Source organism: Oncorhynchus gorbuscha, linkage group LG10 (genome assembly GCF_021184085.1).
Source record: "Oncorhynchus gorbuscha isolate QuinsamMale2020 ecotype Even-year linkage group LG10, OgorEven_v1.0, whole genome shotgun sequence".
Classification (NCBI taxonomy): Eukaryota; Metazoa; Chordata; class Actinopteri; order Salmoniformes; family Salmonidae; genus Oncorhynchus; species Oncorhynchus gorbuscha.
In genome coordinates, this window is record NC_060182.1 from 53,705,870 (window position 1) to 53,721,085 (window position 15,216).

Below are 15,216 nucleotides of genomic sequence, written 5' to 3' on the forward strand. Positions count from 1 at the left end.
AATTCCTCAGTCCAGCCTTTCTCAGCCTATTGTGGACAGTCTGAGCACTGATGGAGAGATTGTGCGTTCCTGGTGTAACTCGGGCAGTTGTTGCCATCCTGTACCTGTCCTGCAGGTGTGATGTTCGGCTGTACCGGTCCTGTGTAGGTGTTGTTAGACGTGGCCTGCCACTGTGAGGATGATCAGCTGTCCGTTCTGTCTCCCTATAGCGCTGTCTTAAACGTCTCACAGTACAGACATTGCAATTTATTGCTGTGGCCACATCTGCAGTCCTCATGCCTCCTTGCAGCATGCCTAAGGCACGTTCACGCACAATGAGCAGGAACCCTGGGCATATTTCTTTGTGTTTTTCATAGTCATTAGAAAGGCCTCCTTATTGTCCTAAGTTTTCTTACCTGTGACCTTAATTGCCTACCGTCTGTAAGCTGTTAGTGTCTTAACAACCGTTTCCCACGGGTACATGTTCATTAATTGTTTATTGTTCATTGAACAAGCATGGGAAACATTGTTAAACCCTTTACAATGAAGATCTGTGAAGTTATTTGGATTTTTACAAATTATCTTTGAAAGACAGGGTCCTGAAGAAGGGATGTTACTTTTTTTGCTGAGTTGATATATATATACAGTGAGGGAAAAAAGTATTTGATCCCCTGCTGATTTTGTACGTTTGCCCACTGACAAAGAAATTATCAGTCTATAATTTTAGTGGTAGGTTTATTTGAACAGTGAGAGACTGTTGTCCCCCTGCTCAAGAAAGCACATATACATGCCTGTCTGAAGTTTGCCAATGAATATCTGAGTGATTCAGAGGACAACTGGGTGAAAGTGTTGTGGTCAGATGCGACAAGTTTTGATTTGTATTGAAGGTTTTAATGTTGAGGTTAGTATGCTCGAGAAGTCCTTGCAAATGTTTTAAATATTATATCTACATTTATTCAACTCTAATTCTATATTTTTTGCAGAAGAACTCAGGAGCTCACTCTTTTTCTCTCTTGCTCCCTCTCTCTTTATCTCTCCCTCTCCCCTCAGGTCACGTTCCAACTCCCACCGTCGGCGCTGGAGCACCCTGAGTGGTGGCTGGGGTCCGGGAACAGGTGGTACAGGAAGCTCCGGAGGAACCACTGCCACCACCACCACCTCGTCTGGCTCGGACGCGTCAGTGCGCCTCCACCTGGGCATGCAAGTGCTGCTGAGCAGTGCGAACGAGATGGCTCTGATCCGCTACATGGGCCAGGCTGACTTCGCCCCAGGCCTGTGGCTAGGCCTGGAGCTGCGCACCGCCAAGGGCAAGAATGATGGCCAGGTGGGCGGCCGCCGCTACTTCACGTGCCGCCCGGACTACGGCGTGCTGGTGAGGCCCAGCCGTGTCACCTACCGCGGCATTAATGGTGCCCGGCTCGTGGATGAGAACAGCTGAGGACACTAGGACCCAGGGGTTGGGTTGGGTTAGCTGGGTGGGAAAGCATTAGAGCGAGCATATCGGAGAAAGGTTTCTGTTTGTTTTCTTTTGGGGGGGGGTTGTTTTGCGATTTTCCCTTGTTCGTTTTTTCTTGGGTTTTGTGTTTGTTTCTTTTGCTCCTTGAAATGTCCCCCCAAAACAACACTACCTAATTAATGATTGTTATATACATTTAAGAAATGTTTTATTTTAAGATGTATGTGGTGGTGGTGGTGTGGGTAGCCTACATTTTAACTACACATCAGCTAGTTTGTCCTATTTACTTGCTGATTTACCTGTTTTGTTTTACCTGTTTACTCTACCCGTTGACCATCAATGGACACTAGAAAACTAGATATTACATTGCTATTGAAAACACTGTAGGTATGAGGCAACATAAGCTTTGATTGTCATAGATATGTTTGATAGGGTGAAAGAAAATAATTTTCAGAAATATTTATACTTATAATTTTACTGTGTGATATGATTTAATTGATGGAAATGCACTTGATTGATGGAAAATGTGTATAAATCCGATACAGTAAATTAATACTTCCATTCTTTCCTAAGCTCCCTCACTGTACTGTATGTAGAGATTTGAACTGATATTAAAGCTAACCTCTGGTCAGCAACGCAGCTAAGCACCTTAAAGCAAGACAATGTCCTAGTACAGAGGTACTAAAATATCCCCTGATTTGAGCACGTTGGAGTAAATGGATAAGGCTGTTCGTAATGATAATGCAGGGTTATCTGGATTCACTGCTGACTCCTAAATGAGCAAGAATGTGCACTGTGTTTGGCCAATACTGAATTTGAATTCACTGCCAACTTGTGCTGAATTGCTAATTGACCATCAGCTCCTACACCCTAGGCACTGCTGTGGATCTGAGTGGATTGGATGGGTGGAAGCAATATGGTAATAGGTTCACCTTGCCTTCTGATTGGCTGGGTAGAAATATTGCTTATACCTATCAATCGGTTTCAGATCTATATGAGTGCATAAAGGATATGGGGCTAGGGGATGATTTGGAATTCAGCCATTAATGCTATGGCACCACTTGAGTATAGTGCTGTCAAGTGATGCCAATTTATACAAATATGGTCCTACACTGATGTGACACTCATAGGCCTATTGATGTATGCTACCTACTTTTGGTCAGATTGGACACCCCACTGGCTCTGTGACATGAGATTTGTCTAAAGATAACTTCCATCTGCACGACTGTTAATGACGTCTTGTGTCGTCCTTATGACAAACTACAAAATGCCTTGTGAAAGCTGGTTTCCGTGAAGCGTATTGCAAAGTTATATACCGATAAAGATTACAGTCTTGACAAGTCAGCAGGCAACAAGCTATTGATTATATCTGTGGAGAAAAAAGAGACCTTATTCAACACAAGCTCCATGTGCCACCCAATAACAAAGGTAGAACGCAACAGTAGCCCAGATACTGAATGCGATATACCATTGATCGGTCTGGTTGGGCCCTATGCAATTGAAATGTGTTGGCAGGACGAATCATGGTTGCCTGAGATATTCGCCTGAGGTTTGGAGATGAAAGAAGCTCGGTGGTATGAGTGCTAATTCAACTGCTCGTATCTCTTCTCTGTAGTCAGTTCTGTTATTTCTGTAACAGTCACCGTCGTAACAGTCAGGTCTGTTACGATCATTGTTGTGGCAATTGAGACAATTGTGTAACAGTCATCGCCTTTTCAGTTAATTCTGTAACACTGTTACTTAGTACTGTTGGGTTCTATGATGTCTTCTCAGACGACACATGATCGGAAAGCCCAAGTTAAAATGCACTTGAAAGTCATTGGTTGCATTGTGTGTCTGCGCAGCGAAAGGGTTTCAGTATGGAATAGTGGCACGTAGTGTAAAAATTGTATTTGTAAAATGAATAAAGATTCTATTCTAATTTCACCGTTCGTTTCTCTCTGTCTTTTGGATGCCTGTGCACCAAACCTTCCATGTGGGCGGACTGTCTATTAGCAAACACCTGAATGACTTAGCAAACTTTCCATCCCTTGACTTTTTCCACATTTTGTATAAAAAATGTCAAATTGAAATATCACATCTACATAAGTATTCAGACCCTTTACTCAGTACTTTGTTGAAGCACCTTTGGCAGCGATTACAGCCTCAAGTCACACCTCTATTTGGAGAGTTTATCTCATTCTTCTCTGCAGATCCTCTCAAGCTCTGTCAGGTTGGATGTGGAGCGTCGCTGCACAGCTATTTTCAGGTCTCTCCAGAGATGTTCAATCGGGTTAAATCCAGGCTCTGGCTGGGCCACTCAAGGACATTCAGAGACTTTTTCCGAAGCCACTCCTACATTTTCTTAGCTGTGTGCTTAGGGTCATTATCCTGTCGGAAGGTGAACCTTTGCCCCCCAGTCGGAGGTCCTGAGCGCTCTGGAGCAGGTTTTCATCAAGGATCTCTCTGTTCATATTTCCCTCGATCCTGGAGGGTGCCAGGTTTCCTCCAGACGTGATCATTCTTAGTTTCATCAGACCAGAGAATCCTGTTTTTTCATGGTCAGAGTCCTTTAGATGCCTTTTGCCAAACTCCAAGCGGGCTGTCATGTGCAATTTACAGAGGAGTGGTTTTCATCTGGCCTCTCTACCATAAAGGCCTGATTGATGGAGTGCTGCAGAGATGGTTTGGGATTATGGAAGTTTCTTTCTTCTCCATAGAGGAACTCTGGAGCTCTGTCAGAGTGACCATCGGGTTCTTGATCACCTCCCTGACCAAGGCCCTTCTCCCCCAATTGCTCAGTTTTGCCTGGCAGCCAACTCTAGGAAGAGTCTTGGTGGTTCCAAACTTCTTCCATTTTTGAATGATGGAGGCCACTGTGTTCTTGGGAACCTTCAATGCTGCAGAAATGTTTTGGTACCAATCCCCAGATCTGAGCCTCGAAAAAATCCTGTCTTGGAGCGCTACGGAAAATTCCTTCGACCTCATAGCTTAGTTTTTGCTCTGACATGCATTGTCAACTGTGGAACCTTATATAGACAGGTGTGTGTCTTTCAAAATCATGTCCAGTCATTTACCACAGGTGGACTCCAATCAAGTTGTAGAAACATCTCAAAGATGATCAATGGAAAAGGATGCACCTGAGCTCAATTTTGACTCTCATAGCAAAGGGTCTGAATACTGATGTAAAGAAGGTTTTTTTTGTAATAAATTTGCCAATTTTCTTATTTAATATATTTTAGAATAACAAAATGTGGAAAAGCTCAAGGGAACTGAATACTTTCTGAATGCACTGTATATCTGATGAGAAGAGAGATGTCTGGGGGGGTTACACTTTTTGTTCGATTACAAAATAGGGCTCAACCGTTCTCATTTGGAGGCCAGATTCCATCAGTCCTGTAATAACAGTTTATTCCCTTTATTTGTTGATTCAACTACTGCTCTAGCACACTGTTTTATACTGAAATACACAGCTCCTTCTAACTCAATGAAAAATATGCGAGTTTCCAGGATGCATGACTTTCCCAAGAAATATCTAAGTATGCCAATTTACTCTGAACAATTAAAGGCCTCTGTAACTATATTTACAGGATGTCCCTATTCAACTGGACAGTTGCTGTTTTTTGCATTTGCCACATGGACAAAAACAATATTTATCTGCTACTGTGTAAAATACTGCAATGGATGTTTGAATCGAGCTGTATAAGGGCTCGATTCAATCCATAGCGCTAAAGATCCGTGCTACAGCGCAATAAAAATGGTAAGGCAATGTTCCCACGTTAGCGGAGACTGCATTCACGGTAAACGTCGGCTCAATCAGGAATTTCCTTTCAATTTCAATCGCGCTATAACGCTGAACTTCCGCGATACGGAGTGACTCGAGTCCTAAGTCTGAGTGAGTTAAGTCAAGTCTGGCAGCAGCAACCAATAGTCATTATATAGTAATTTATTAATTTTGGCAGATGTCATCTGAAGGGCAACATACAGAGGTTACCAGTCATAGTACAATACATCATAATTACAACATGTTACAGATGCAATTCAGTTGGTTTTTACAAGGAGCAACGGAGTTCAGATGAGTGGCTGCAAAGAAACAGAAAATTATGTGAACACAACCACTGGAGATGAGCAATAGTGCAACATGTTACTTGAACCCTCTATCATAAGCATAAACCTTGTGTTTTCAAATGTTTTCACTACAACGGCTTGTAAAGCTTTATGAAAGAGTGTTCGAGTAAAGGGTTAACAACATAGCCAGGCAAACAACTGACACATTGACACTTCCTGGATACACTCAAATCAACTTCATCTTAGCTTAGCATAGACTAGCACTCATGTCCATTTGAGACTTAAGTATATGAAAGTTGATTCGCACTGTACATTAAAATTAATTCATAATCACAATCTTTTTGAATGTATAAAAGCAGACTGCATTGACAGTGTTGAGGCTATGCACATTGAATGTAAATGTAGACATGGTTGATAACTGATGGCGTAAGAAGTTAGATCCTCACAAAATATTAACCATAGATTTTTCACAAGTGGACCACAAGCAATTTGTATTCAAACCTTTCACTCGGAATACTTTATATTCTACAGTAGTCGTTCTTAAAATAGAAAAGATCAATTATGCAAATGTATTAACATTGAGTACTTTAAAATAGCAGTTTAGGGGTAAAGACCTATTCAGCAATGTTAAATATAGTTGCTGGGTAAGGCAAAGAAAAAAGTTAAGAATCAAGAAAAGGTTGTTGAAAAAAGCCCCCCAGCAAAATGCCAACATTTCCTATTTTAAAAACACACATTCAAATTAAATTAATCTCCAACTATGTGTCCATGGAAGTTGATGGAACACTAATTTCTGTCTTTCCATAGAGGGCCATAATATATACATATCAAAAATCTCCAATGAGAAATGGAAGGTAAACTTGCCTGAATAAACGGTATGAAGTAAGCCCCATAGTATTGTGCATCGAATAACATTCTTTATCTCTCTTTCTTTCTCCCCCTTCTCCCTCCATCTCTTCCTCTCTCTCAAACACACAAACATATGCACACACAGATGAATGCACCTTAAAGTTCAAAAATAGCCACCCACATGCAGTTCTTATGGCACCATTACACCCCCCCCAACAATTCCCGTTCACTCCCACCCTCATACCATAGCAACATTCAACTAGATGAGTGCATTTAGTTTCCAACTATCTGAAATACCATTCATTGGTCAATTTAATTCGACATTGGACAAAAATTCCTGCTTCTAAAAAAATGCCATATAGCTAACCAATGTCAAATGATTTTGGCTATGGTTGGGTATAAGAAGTGGGTCCATTTAATAATATACAGAGTTCCCAAAATAATAAATAAATGAGAAGGCAGGCAAACATCAACAAACACTTTCATCTTCTCCGGAATCCAGTGTACAATTCTCACAATATTCTTGTAAAAAAAAATTCTGATTGGTGAATCAACTGCCAAGGCCAGAAATCCCAAAGGAAATGGATGAACTGCAATGATTGACGGCCAAATAAGTTAATTAATGCTACAGTCAGTTACACATCTGGCAGATGTGTATTGTTCTCAGTTACCATGTTCGACATGTTTTTGATTGTGAAACACAAACTGTTTGTTGCCCGAATTACTTGTGATGAAAGGCTGCATTGACATCTACAGAGCCACGAATATAAGCGGTCGACTCGTGAAAACATTGCGGATAAATTAACTTGTTCAACCAGATGGAAACATTTCACCCTGTCCTGTTACAATAGCTGACAACTCATTCAGCCCGCTCTCTTCGGATAGTGTATCACTCCCTTAGCGGCTACATTTTAGCAGGTGTTGCAAAATGTCCATCGTTCCTGTTTTTCTAGCCAATGGTCTTTGAAGCTCTACAATGTGCTTTAAAGTAACTGCCCAGTGAAAATCTAACTTTTATATTCTGTTAATGTTGTTGACTCGTCCGATACTTGTATTTGTGGCCAAAGCATGAATTGGGGGGGGGGGGGGCACTTCAAAACTCTCTTCAAAAGGAGGAGGATGAGCTGGCCAATCAGTGGGCTACTTACGTGAATATTGTTTATGACTGGTATAAGTCCACACCATTCTGTTGTTGGGGTACGCGCACACCATTCCAACACAGAAAAGTTACTTTTTAACATACTCATTTAACCATTTTTGGAAGGAAAACTATTTCTCTCATATTGTAAGTAATTATAAGTCAAATTTAATAGAAATCTGGAAACACTGGGCAGTTACTTTAACACCCATTGGTATTTCCGCAACCATTTTAGAGGTTATTTTACTTTGTTTTTTGACTCCGCAACCATTGGCCAGGTAAAAATGGGTCAATCCGATCTGTGGATGAAACCAAGGCGTCGAGACGGGAGGGGGGGGGGTGTCGTAAGGCGGCGGGTACTGTCCTGACACAATGTTGCACTGTGTACCATCTAGTCTGGTTGTACGCCTGTCTGCCTATACACATGGTCTCTGAGGTGAGAGACAAAAATAAAGATGGAGGTTGGGCTAAAGCACCGTGGCATTGTGGCCCTCCATCCGGGGCAGTCTGGGGTCCTGCACCGTCCCCATGGTAACCAGCAGCGGACGGCTGTCCTCGGCTTTGGCCGTCGTCGAGCAGCTCAGCGACAGCTGGGTCCCCTCCACTCCTCTCTCTCTGGAGGGCCACGGGTGGCGGGGGAGGAGGAGACGGGGGAGTATGTGGGTTGACAGGGTTAGTGTGGTGGTGGGTCGCCTCCAGGGGCAACCCTTGCTCCTGGTAGCCGTAGCCGATGTTCCCGCAGGGGAAGTGGCGAAGTCTGAAGAGAGGGACTGGGGGGAGGGTGGCAGAATCTAACAGGAGCGGGGTAGGGGCAGTGATATCCGAGAAGGTGGCCTGGGGTGGGGGCGGAGGGGGCAAGAGGGGCTTGCAGAGCCCCTGCTGTTGCTGCTGATGTTGGTGGTGCAGGAGCTGCATCTGCTGTTGTTGATGCTGTTGCTGCTGTGGATGGAAGGGATACGGTGGCTGGAACTGCTGCTGCTTGTGCTGCTGTTGCTGGAGACCCAGGGCCCCCCGCAGCCTCGGCCACAGTCCGCCCCTGGTACTCCTGCCCCTCGCCCGGAACCCTCCCACCTCCAAGCCCCCCACCTCCACTGCCCATGTCTCCCTGCCTTTGCTGCTGCTGCTTCCTCTGCTGCTGCTGGAGGAACCAGGAGCCATAGGTAGGGTTCCACAGGTTGGTGGGCTTCCCATTGTGACCATCCTTATCCTTAGGGTAGCCCTGGGTGAAGGCCAGATTAATGTGGCCCCCCTCTGGGTTGGGCTGCTGGGTGGAGATGGGGGGAGGCGCCTTGAAGGTGGAGATGAAGGAGGTGGCTGTGATGGTGGTTGTGGTGAATGTCTGAGGGTGGGGGTAGAACTGGGGTTGTTGCGCCATCATCTGGGGCTTGACAGTTTCGGGGGGTTGGCTGGAAAGGAGGAGGGGCTGCTTGACTCTTCGTTTCTCCTCGTTGGAGTCGGGGGCAGAGGGTGGCGGTGCAGGGCCCTCCCCGTCGGGTATCTGAGTGGACACCTGCAGGGGAGAGGCCGTGAGATCCTCAGGGCGCATGGGCACCCGCTCCTCCGCTTCGGGGAGGGGTCCATATTCCACAGGCAATGTAACAGTCACCACATCAGGGTCCTGGAGAGGATAGGGGAGCATTAGACACTAACAATGGCAAACAACGTGCAATGACATCATGAACATTACCGTTGTCTGAATTTGTAGAAAATGACACTACACAAGTAGAGTTCAAAATGTCAATTCTAATGCAACCATGTTTGACTTTATTTAAGTAGATGACAGAAACAATCCCAAAAGGAATAAAGCTTTTACACACACAGACAGACGGGTTATGAGCTGTATCACATTTTAAAATAGCCATACATAATAAAATAACCTCTTGGCAGTTAAACAGATATTTAATACTTGAGAGCACAGTTCCAGTGCAGATGGGTGTTGACTCTCGATGTTCATACTCCCTACCTGTAAGCAGTAGTCAATCCTCTCCAAGATGGTGGAGAAGTTGGGCCTGTCCTCCGGTTGATGCTGCCAACTCTGTGTCATTATTCGGTATCTGAAACACATACACACACACACACCACACACACACACGACCACAAGCACAATCAAAAACCATTTTTCCCCTTTCGATGATAATCATTTGACAGACACAAACTCACGCACACTTTATCAAAAGTGCCGCCTCCCCGTCATAATACCACTCGACTGATTTAATACAAATCATTCTGAATTAAGTGTAATATCCCGCTAGTTTGAGTGATCACCGTTGAAAAGTCAGTCGGGGTACAACGGAATCCTGGGGTACCCCCCAAGACAGTGCAAAATCAAGCTTGTTTCTGAATTAGATTTTACTTGCAATCATTACTCTTGTGTAATATTCTTTGGCAATGTGACATGCCTATTGTGAGCCCTTCGTGACGCAGATTAATTGTAACACATGGGAACTGTGTTTGTTTTTCAAGGAAAAAACGTGGTGATACAAAGGCTAAAACTGACAGCCGGGAGAGTTCAAAGGAGAATTGGACAATAAAAGTGGTTTGTCATGCATGGAGTCGGCGTGAAAGATCAGCGATGGGCGAGAATGTGATGCAAGCTTGAGAAGTTTTTGGTATTTTGTGTGTTTGTTCGCTTGTATCCATGTGTATATCTGCATTCTATGTGTGTGCATGAGTGAAAACAGTATACTGTGAGGTTGTGTGTGTAATCTGTATGTAACAGAGTAAGCTCCATCCCTATGTGAGTGACAGTTCAGACAGGGACGGAAGTTGACTGAGTGACAGTTCACTTTCAATCTCAAGAAAGTGCTTCACTAGCACACATCTGCTACATGTGTTTGGGTGGTATGTGATTGGACTTACACGGGCCCTGGGCAGTTTTTGGGAGGGTCCATCCTTCCCCCGCTGGTGACAAACTCCAACACTTCCTGGTTACTGCGACTGGGATAGGGCATATAGCCCAGAGAGAAGATCTCCCATAGCAAAACACCAAAGGACCTGAGAGAGAGGTAGGAGGAAGAAGGAAAGTGAGAGGGGGGGAGTGAGAGGTAGGTGAGGGAGCAAGAGAGGAATAATTTGTATTTAGTTTTTAGACGGGAGAGAGAATCATAAATCTTAAGGGTGATAAGGGCAAAGTGAGGGGTGAAGGAGGGAGGGAGGAAGCCTAGTGGTTAGAGCATTGGGCCAGTAACCGAAAGGTTGCTAGATTTAATTCCTGAGCTGACAAGGTAAAAATCTGTTGTTCTGCCCCTGAACAAGGCAGTTAACCCACTGTTCCTAGCCCGTTATTGTAAATAAGAATTTGTTCTTAACTGACTTGCCTAGTTAAATAAAGGTTACATTAAAAATAAAAAAAGGAGGACAGCAGATAGAGTAAAAGAGAGGAGGCTTTCAAAAGGTGAAAAAGAGAAAGTTCCATTGAAGGACGGAAAAAGGGAGGTAATGGAGTCGGAAGGGTGAAATGAAAGGGAGTGACATTCAAGAGAACTGAGACATCATTGAGAGTGAGTTACAATGGAACGTACCACGTGTCTGTTTTGGATGTGAAGATCCCCTCCATGAAAGCTTCGGGAGGCATCCACTTCACAGGCAGCATGGCGCGCCCACCCTTTCTGTAGTAGCTCGCCCTGTGTGGAGACAAACCCGTTCACACACACACAGGGGGATCTTGTTAGACACGCTGCATGACTTTATTGAAAGCACAGCAGGTATAAAAAAGGATGAAAACAGAACAGAAAGAAAAAGAGGAAAATAAATGAAGACAGAGTCCCTAGTTTGACTCCTAATTATCCTTAAACCTCTGAAGACTAGCCACTTCCATTCCAGTTGGAAGAACTTAAGTGTTTTATCTCGGAACACTCAAAAGTTGGATTCTCCACCGACTGTAGTATAAAGGGGACATGGATGTTAATAACACTCGGTGGAGACTAGACTAAGGATCCTGAATGCCTGAGACATGCCATTAAGTTAACCTGACAATCACACCTCACTATTGTTACAGCCCCCCCCCTCGCCCCATTATTGTAACATAGGGGTTGAACAATAGTTCTATATATCTACAATATTTCTATCTAATCTTCACTCATCGTGGAATTCTATGACAACGGTAGAGTCGTCATGACTGTCGACGTGCGCCAAGCTCCAGGTTTAAACTGCTACGTGCTGTCTGAGTTCCATCATGATTCAAATAGGTTACATTACAATAGGTAACATGAACAACTACACGGATGTGACAGAGGAAAGAAAGGTAAAGTAATGGAATGGAATAATGCAAAATGTAGGCTACAAATTTAAGGAAACTAACACTAATGCTACAGTTATCAATGTATGTGGGTATTACCAAAGTTTGACTCTGAAAGTGGCTAATATTTAAAACTTCTTAGGGCTAGGCCCCTTTTTTCCCCATTTCCTCCTGAATGACGTGCCCAAATTAAACTGCCTGTTGCTCAGGCCCTAAAGCCAGGATATGCATATAATTGGTACCATTGGAAAGGAAACACGTTGAAGTTTGTAGAATTGTTAAAATAATGTAAGAGAATATAACACAATAGATATGGTAGGAGAAAATCCAAAGAAAAACCAAACAGTTTATTTTTATTTTTTAGAGACCATCCTCTAAGAAAGGCAAGTAAAAGGTCATATTGAAAATTTGCACCCTGGATGCAATTCTTATGGTTTCCACAGAGTGCCAGCAGTCTATGTTCAAGGTTTCAGGCTTGTAACTTCAAAAACAAATAAGAAATATCATATTTAGTACATTTCATCTCCAATGCCCTTGCTGATGGAACGAGGTTTTCACTCAAAATCTCACGATACATGGCCCGATTCATTCTTTCCTTTACATGGATCAGACGTCCTGGTCCCTTTGCAGAAAAACAGCCCCAAAGCATGATGTTTCCACCCACATGCTTCACAGTAGGTATGGTGTTCTTTGCATGCAACTCAGCATTCTTTGTCCTCCAAACACCATGAGTGGAGTTTTTACCAAAAACTTATATTTTGGTTTCATCTGACCATATGACATTCTCCCAATCTTCTTCTGGATCATCCAAATGCTCTCTAGCAAACTTCAGACAGGCCTGGACATGTACTGGCTTAAGCAGGGGAACACGTCTGGCACTGCAGGATTTGAGTCCCTGGCGGCGTAGTGTGTTACTGATGATAGACTTTGTTACTTTGGTCCCAGCTCTCTGTAGGTCATTCACTAGGTCCCCCCATGTGGTTCTGGGATTTTTGCTCACCATTCTTGTGATCACTTTGACCCCATGGGGTGAGATCTTGCATGGAGCCCCAGATCGAGGGAGATTATCAGTGGTCTTGTATGTCTTTCATTTCCTAATAATTGCTCCCACGGTTGATTTCTTCAAACCAAGCTGCTTACCTATTGCAGATTCAGCCTTCCCAGTCTGGTGCAGGTCTACAATTTTGTTTATGGTGTCCTTTGACAGCTCTTTGGTCTTGGCCATAGTGGAGTTTGGAGTGTGACTGTTTGAGGTGGTGGACAGGTGTCTTTTATACTGATAACAAGTTCAATGAGGTTCCATTAATACAGGTAACGAGTGGAGGACAGAAGAGCCTCTTAAATAAGAAGCTACAGGTCTGTGAGAGCCAGAAATCTTGCTTGTTTGTAGGTGACCAAATACTTATTTTCCACCATAATTTGCAAATAAATTCATAAAAAAATCTACAATGTGATTTTCTGGATTTTTTTCTCATTTTGTCTGTCATAGGTGAAGTGTACCTATGATGAAAATTACAGGCCTCTCTCATCTTTTTAAGTGGGAGAACTTGCACAATTGGTGGCTGAATAAATACTTTTTTGCCCAACCGTAAATGACAAATAAAATAAGAGTTATATATAGGAAATAGACCAAGAGACTATTAAGAGTTCAGGTCAGGGCTCTGTGCAGGCCAATCAAGTTATTCCACACCGATCTCGACAAACCATATCTGATAGGACCTCGCTTTGTGCACGGGGGCATTGTCATGCGGTAACAGGAAAGGGCCTTCCTAAAACTTTTGTACTTTTTCAAATAATTGTCTAGAATGTCATTGTGTGCTGTAGTGTTAAGATTTCCCTTCACTGGAACTAAGGGGCCTAGCCTGAACCATGAAAAACAGTCCCAGACCATTATTCCTCCTCCACCAAACTTTACAGTTGGCACGATACATTGGGGCAGGTAGCATTCTGCTGGCATCCGCCAAACACAGATTCGTCCACCGGCACTGACAGATGGAGAAGCGTGAATCATCACTGCAGAGAAAGTGTTTCCACTGCTCCAGATTCCAATGGCAGCAAGCTTTATACCACTCCAGCCGATGCTTGGCATTGCGTATTGTGATCTTAGGCTTGTGTGCAGCTGCTCAGCCATGGAAACCCATTTCATTAAGCTCCCGACAAACAGTTGTTGTGCTGATGCTGCTTCCACAGGCAGTTTCGAACTTGGTAGTGAGTGTTGCAACTGAGGACAGATGATTTTTAATAGCTCTAAGCACTTCAGAATTTGGCGGTCCCGTTCTGTGAGCTTATGTGGCCTATAATATATATATATATATATATATATATATATATATATATATATATATATATATATATATATATATATATATATATATATAATATAGTCTTTTCCACTTCAAAATAGCAGCTCTAGCAGGACAGAAAATTGATGATTTGACTTGTTGGAAAGGTGGCATCCTATGATGGTGCCACGTTGAAAGTCACTGAGCTCTTCAGTAAGGCCAATCTACTGCCAATGTTTGTCTATGAAGATTGCATGGCTGTGTGGTCAATTTTATACACCTGTCAGAAACGGGTATGGGTGAAATACCTGAATCCACTCATTTGAAGGGGTATCCACATACTTTTGTATATACTGTATAGTGTACATATTAATATCCTTATATACAGTACAGTTAAATCAGATATTTAGAAAGAGCAGAGGCGCTATGAAACAATGTTTTTTTTCATTTAAACATGCTTTTTGCCTAAATAAACTCTGGTGGCAGAGCATTCAACGATGACATGGCTGTATGCATAACTGAGCGACGCATTAAGTCTGTTATTGGTTTGGGTACCATGAAGAAACACATAATGGCATGTCTGGTGGGGTATCTATGTCTGTTTGAAGTGTATGCAAATACAGTTGAAGTCGGAAGTTTACATACACTTAGGTTGGAGTCATTAAAACTCGTTTTTCAACCACTCCACAAATTTCATGTTAACAAACTATAGCTTTGGCAAGTCAGTTACGACATCTACTTTGTGCATGACGGAAGTCATTTTTCCAACAATTGTTTAAAGACAGATTATTTCACTTATATTTCACTGTATCACAATACCAGTGGGTCAGAAGTTTACATACACTAAGTTGACTGTGCCTTTAAACAGCTTGGAAAATTCCAGAAAATTATGTCATGGCTTTAGAAGCTTCTGATAGGCTAATTGACATCATTTGAGTCAATTGGAGGTGTACCTGTGGATGTATTTCAAGGCCTAACTTCAAACTCAGTGCCTCTTTGCTTGAAATCATGGGACAATCAAAAGAAATCAGCCAAGACCTCAGAAAAAAATTGTAGACCTCCACAATTCTGGTTCATCCTTGGGAGCAATTTTCAAATGCCTGGAGATAGCACGTTCATCTGTACAAACAATAGTATGCAAGTATAAACACCATGGGACCACGCAGCCGTCATACCGCTCAGGATGGAGATGCGTTTTGTCTCCTAGGGATGAACGTACTTTGGTGTG

The 15,216-nt window shown here is 43.0% G+C and overlaps 2 protein-coding genes across 3 annotated transcripts in view; one reads left to right on the plus strand and one right to left on the minus strand.

Moving 5' to 3' along the window:
* The window catches only part of LOC124046243 (CAP-Gly domain-containing linker protein 4-like), a 109,870-nt gene extending 106,509 nt beyond the window's left edge, over positions 1 to 3,361 (plus strand). For both annotated transcript variants that reach the window (XM_046366395.1, XM_046366396.1), the window contains exon 15: positions 1,030 to 3,361. In XM_046366395.1, coding sequence (XP_046222351.1) covers positions 1,030 to 1,417 — 388 coding nt within the window. In that variant the 3' untranslated portion in view covers positions 1,418 to 3,361. The remainder of the gene's footprint in view (positions 1 to 1,029) is intronic.
* A 3,223-nt stretch (positions 3,362 to 6,584) lies between these two features.
* The window catches only part of LOC124046245 (leukocyte tyrosine kinase receptor-like), a 359,722-nt gene continuing 351,090 nt past the window's right edge, over positions 6,585 to 15,216 (minus strand). Inside the window, exons 23-26 of the mRNA XM_046366398.1 lie at positions 10,991 to 11,092; positions 10,329 to 10,463; positions 9,433 to 9,523; positions 6,585 to 9,087 (exon numbers count right to left, since the gene is read on the minus strand). Of these exons, the coding sequence (XP_046222354.1) occupies positions 8,143 to 9,087; positions 9,433 to 9,523; positions 10,329 to 10,463; positions 10,991 to 11,092 (1,273 nt within the window). The 3' untranslated portion in view covers positions 6,585 to 8,142. The remainder of the gene's footprint in view (positions 9,088 to 9,432; positions 9,524 to 10,328; positions 10,464 to 10,990; positions 11,093 to 15,216) is intronic.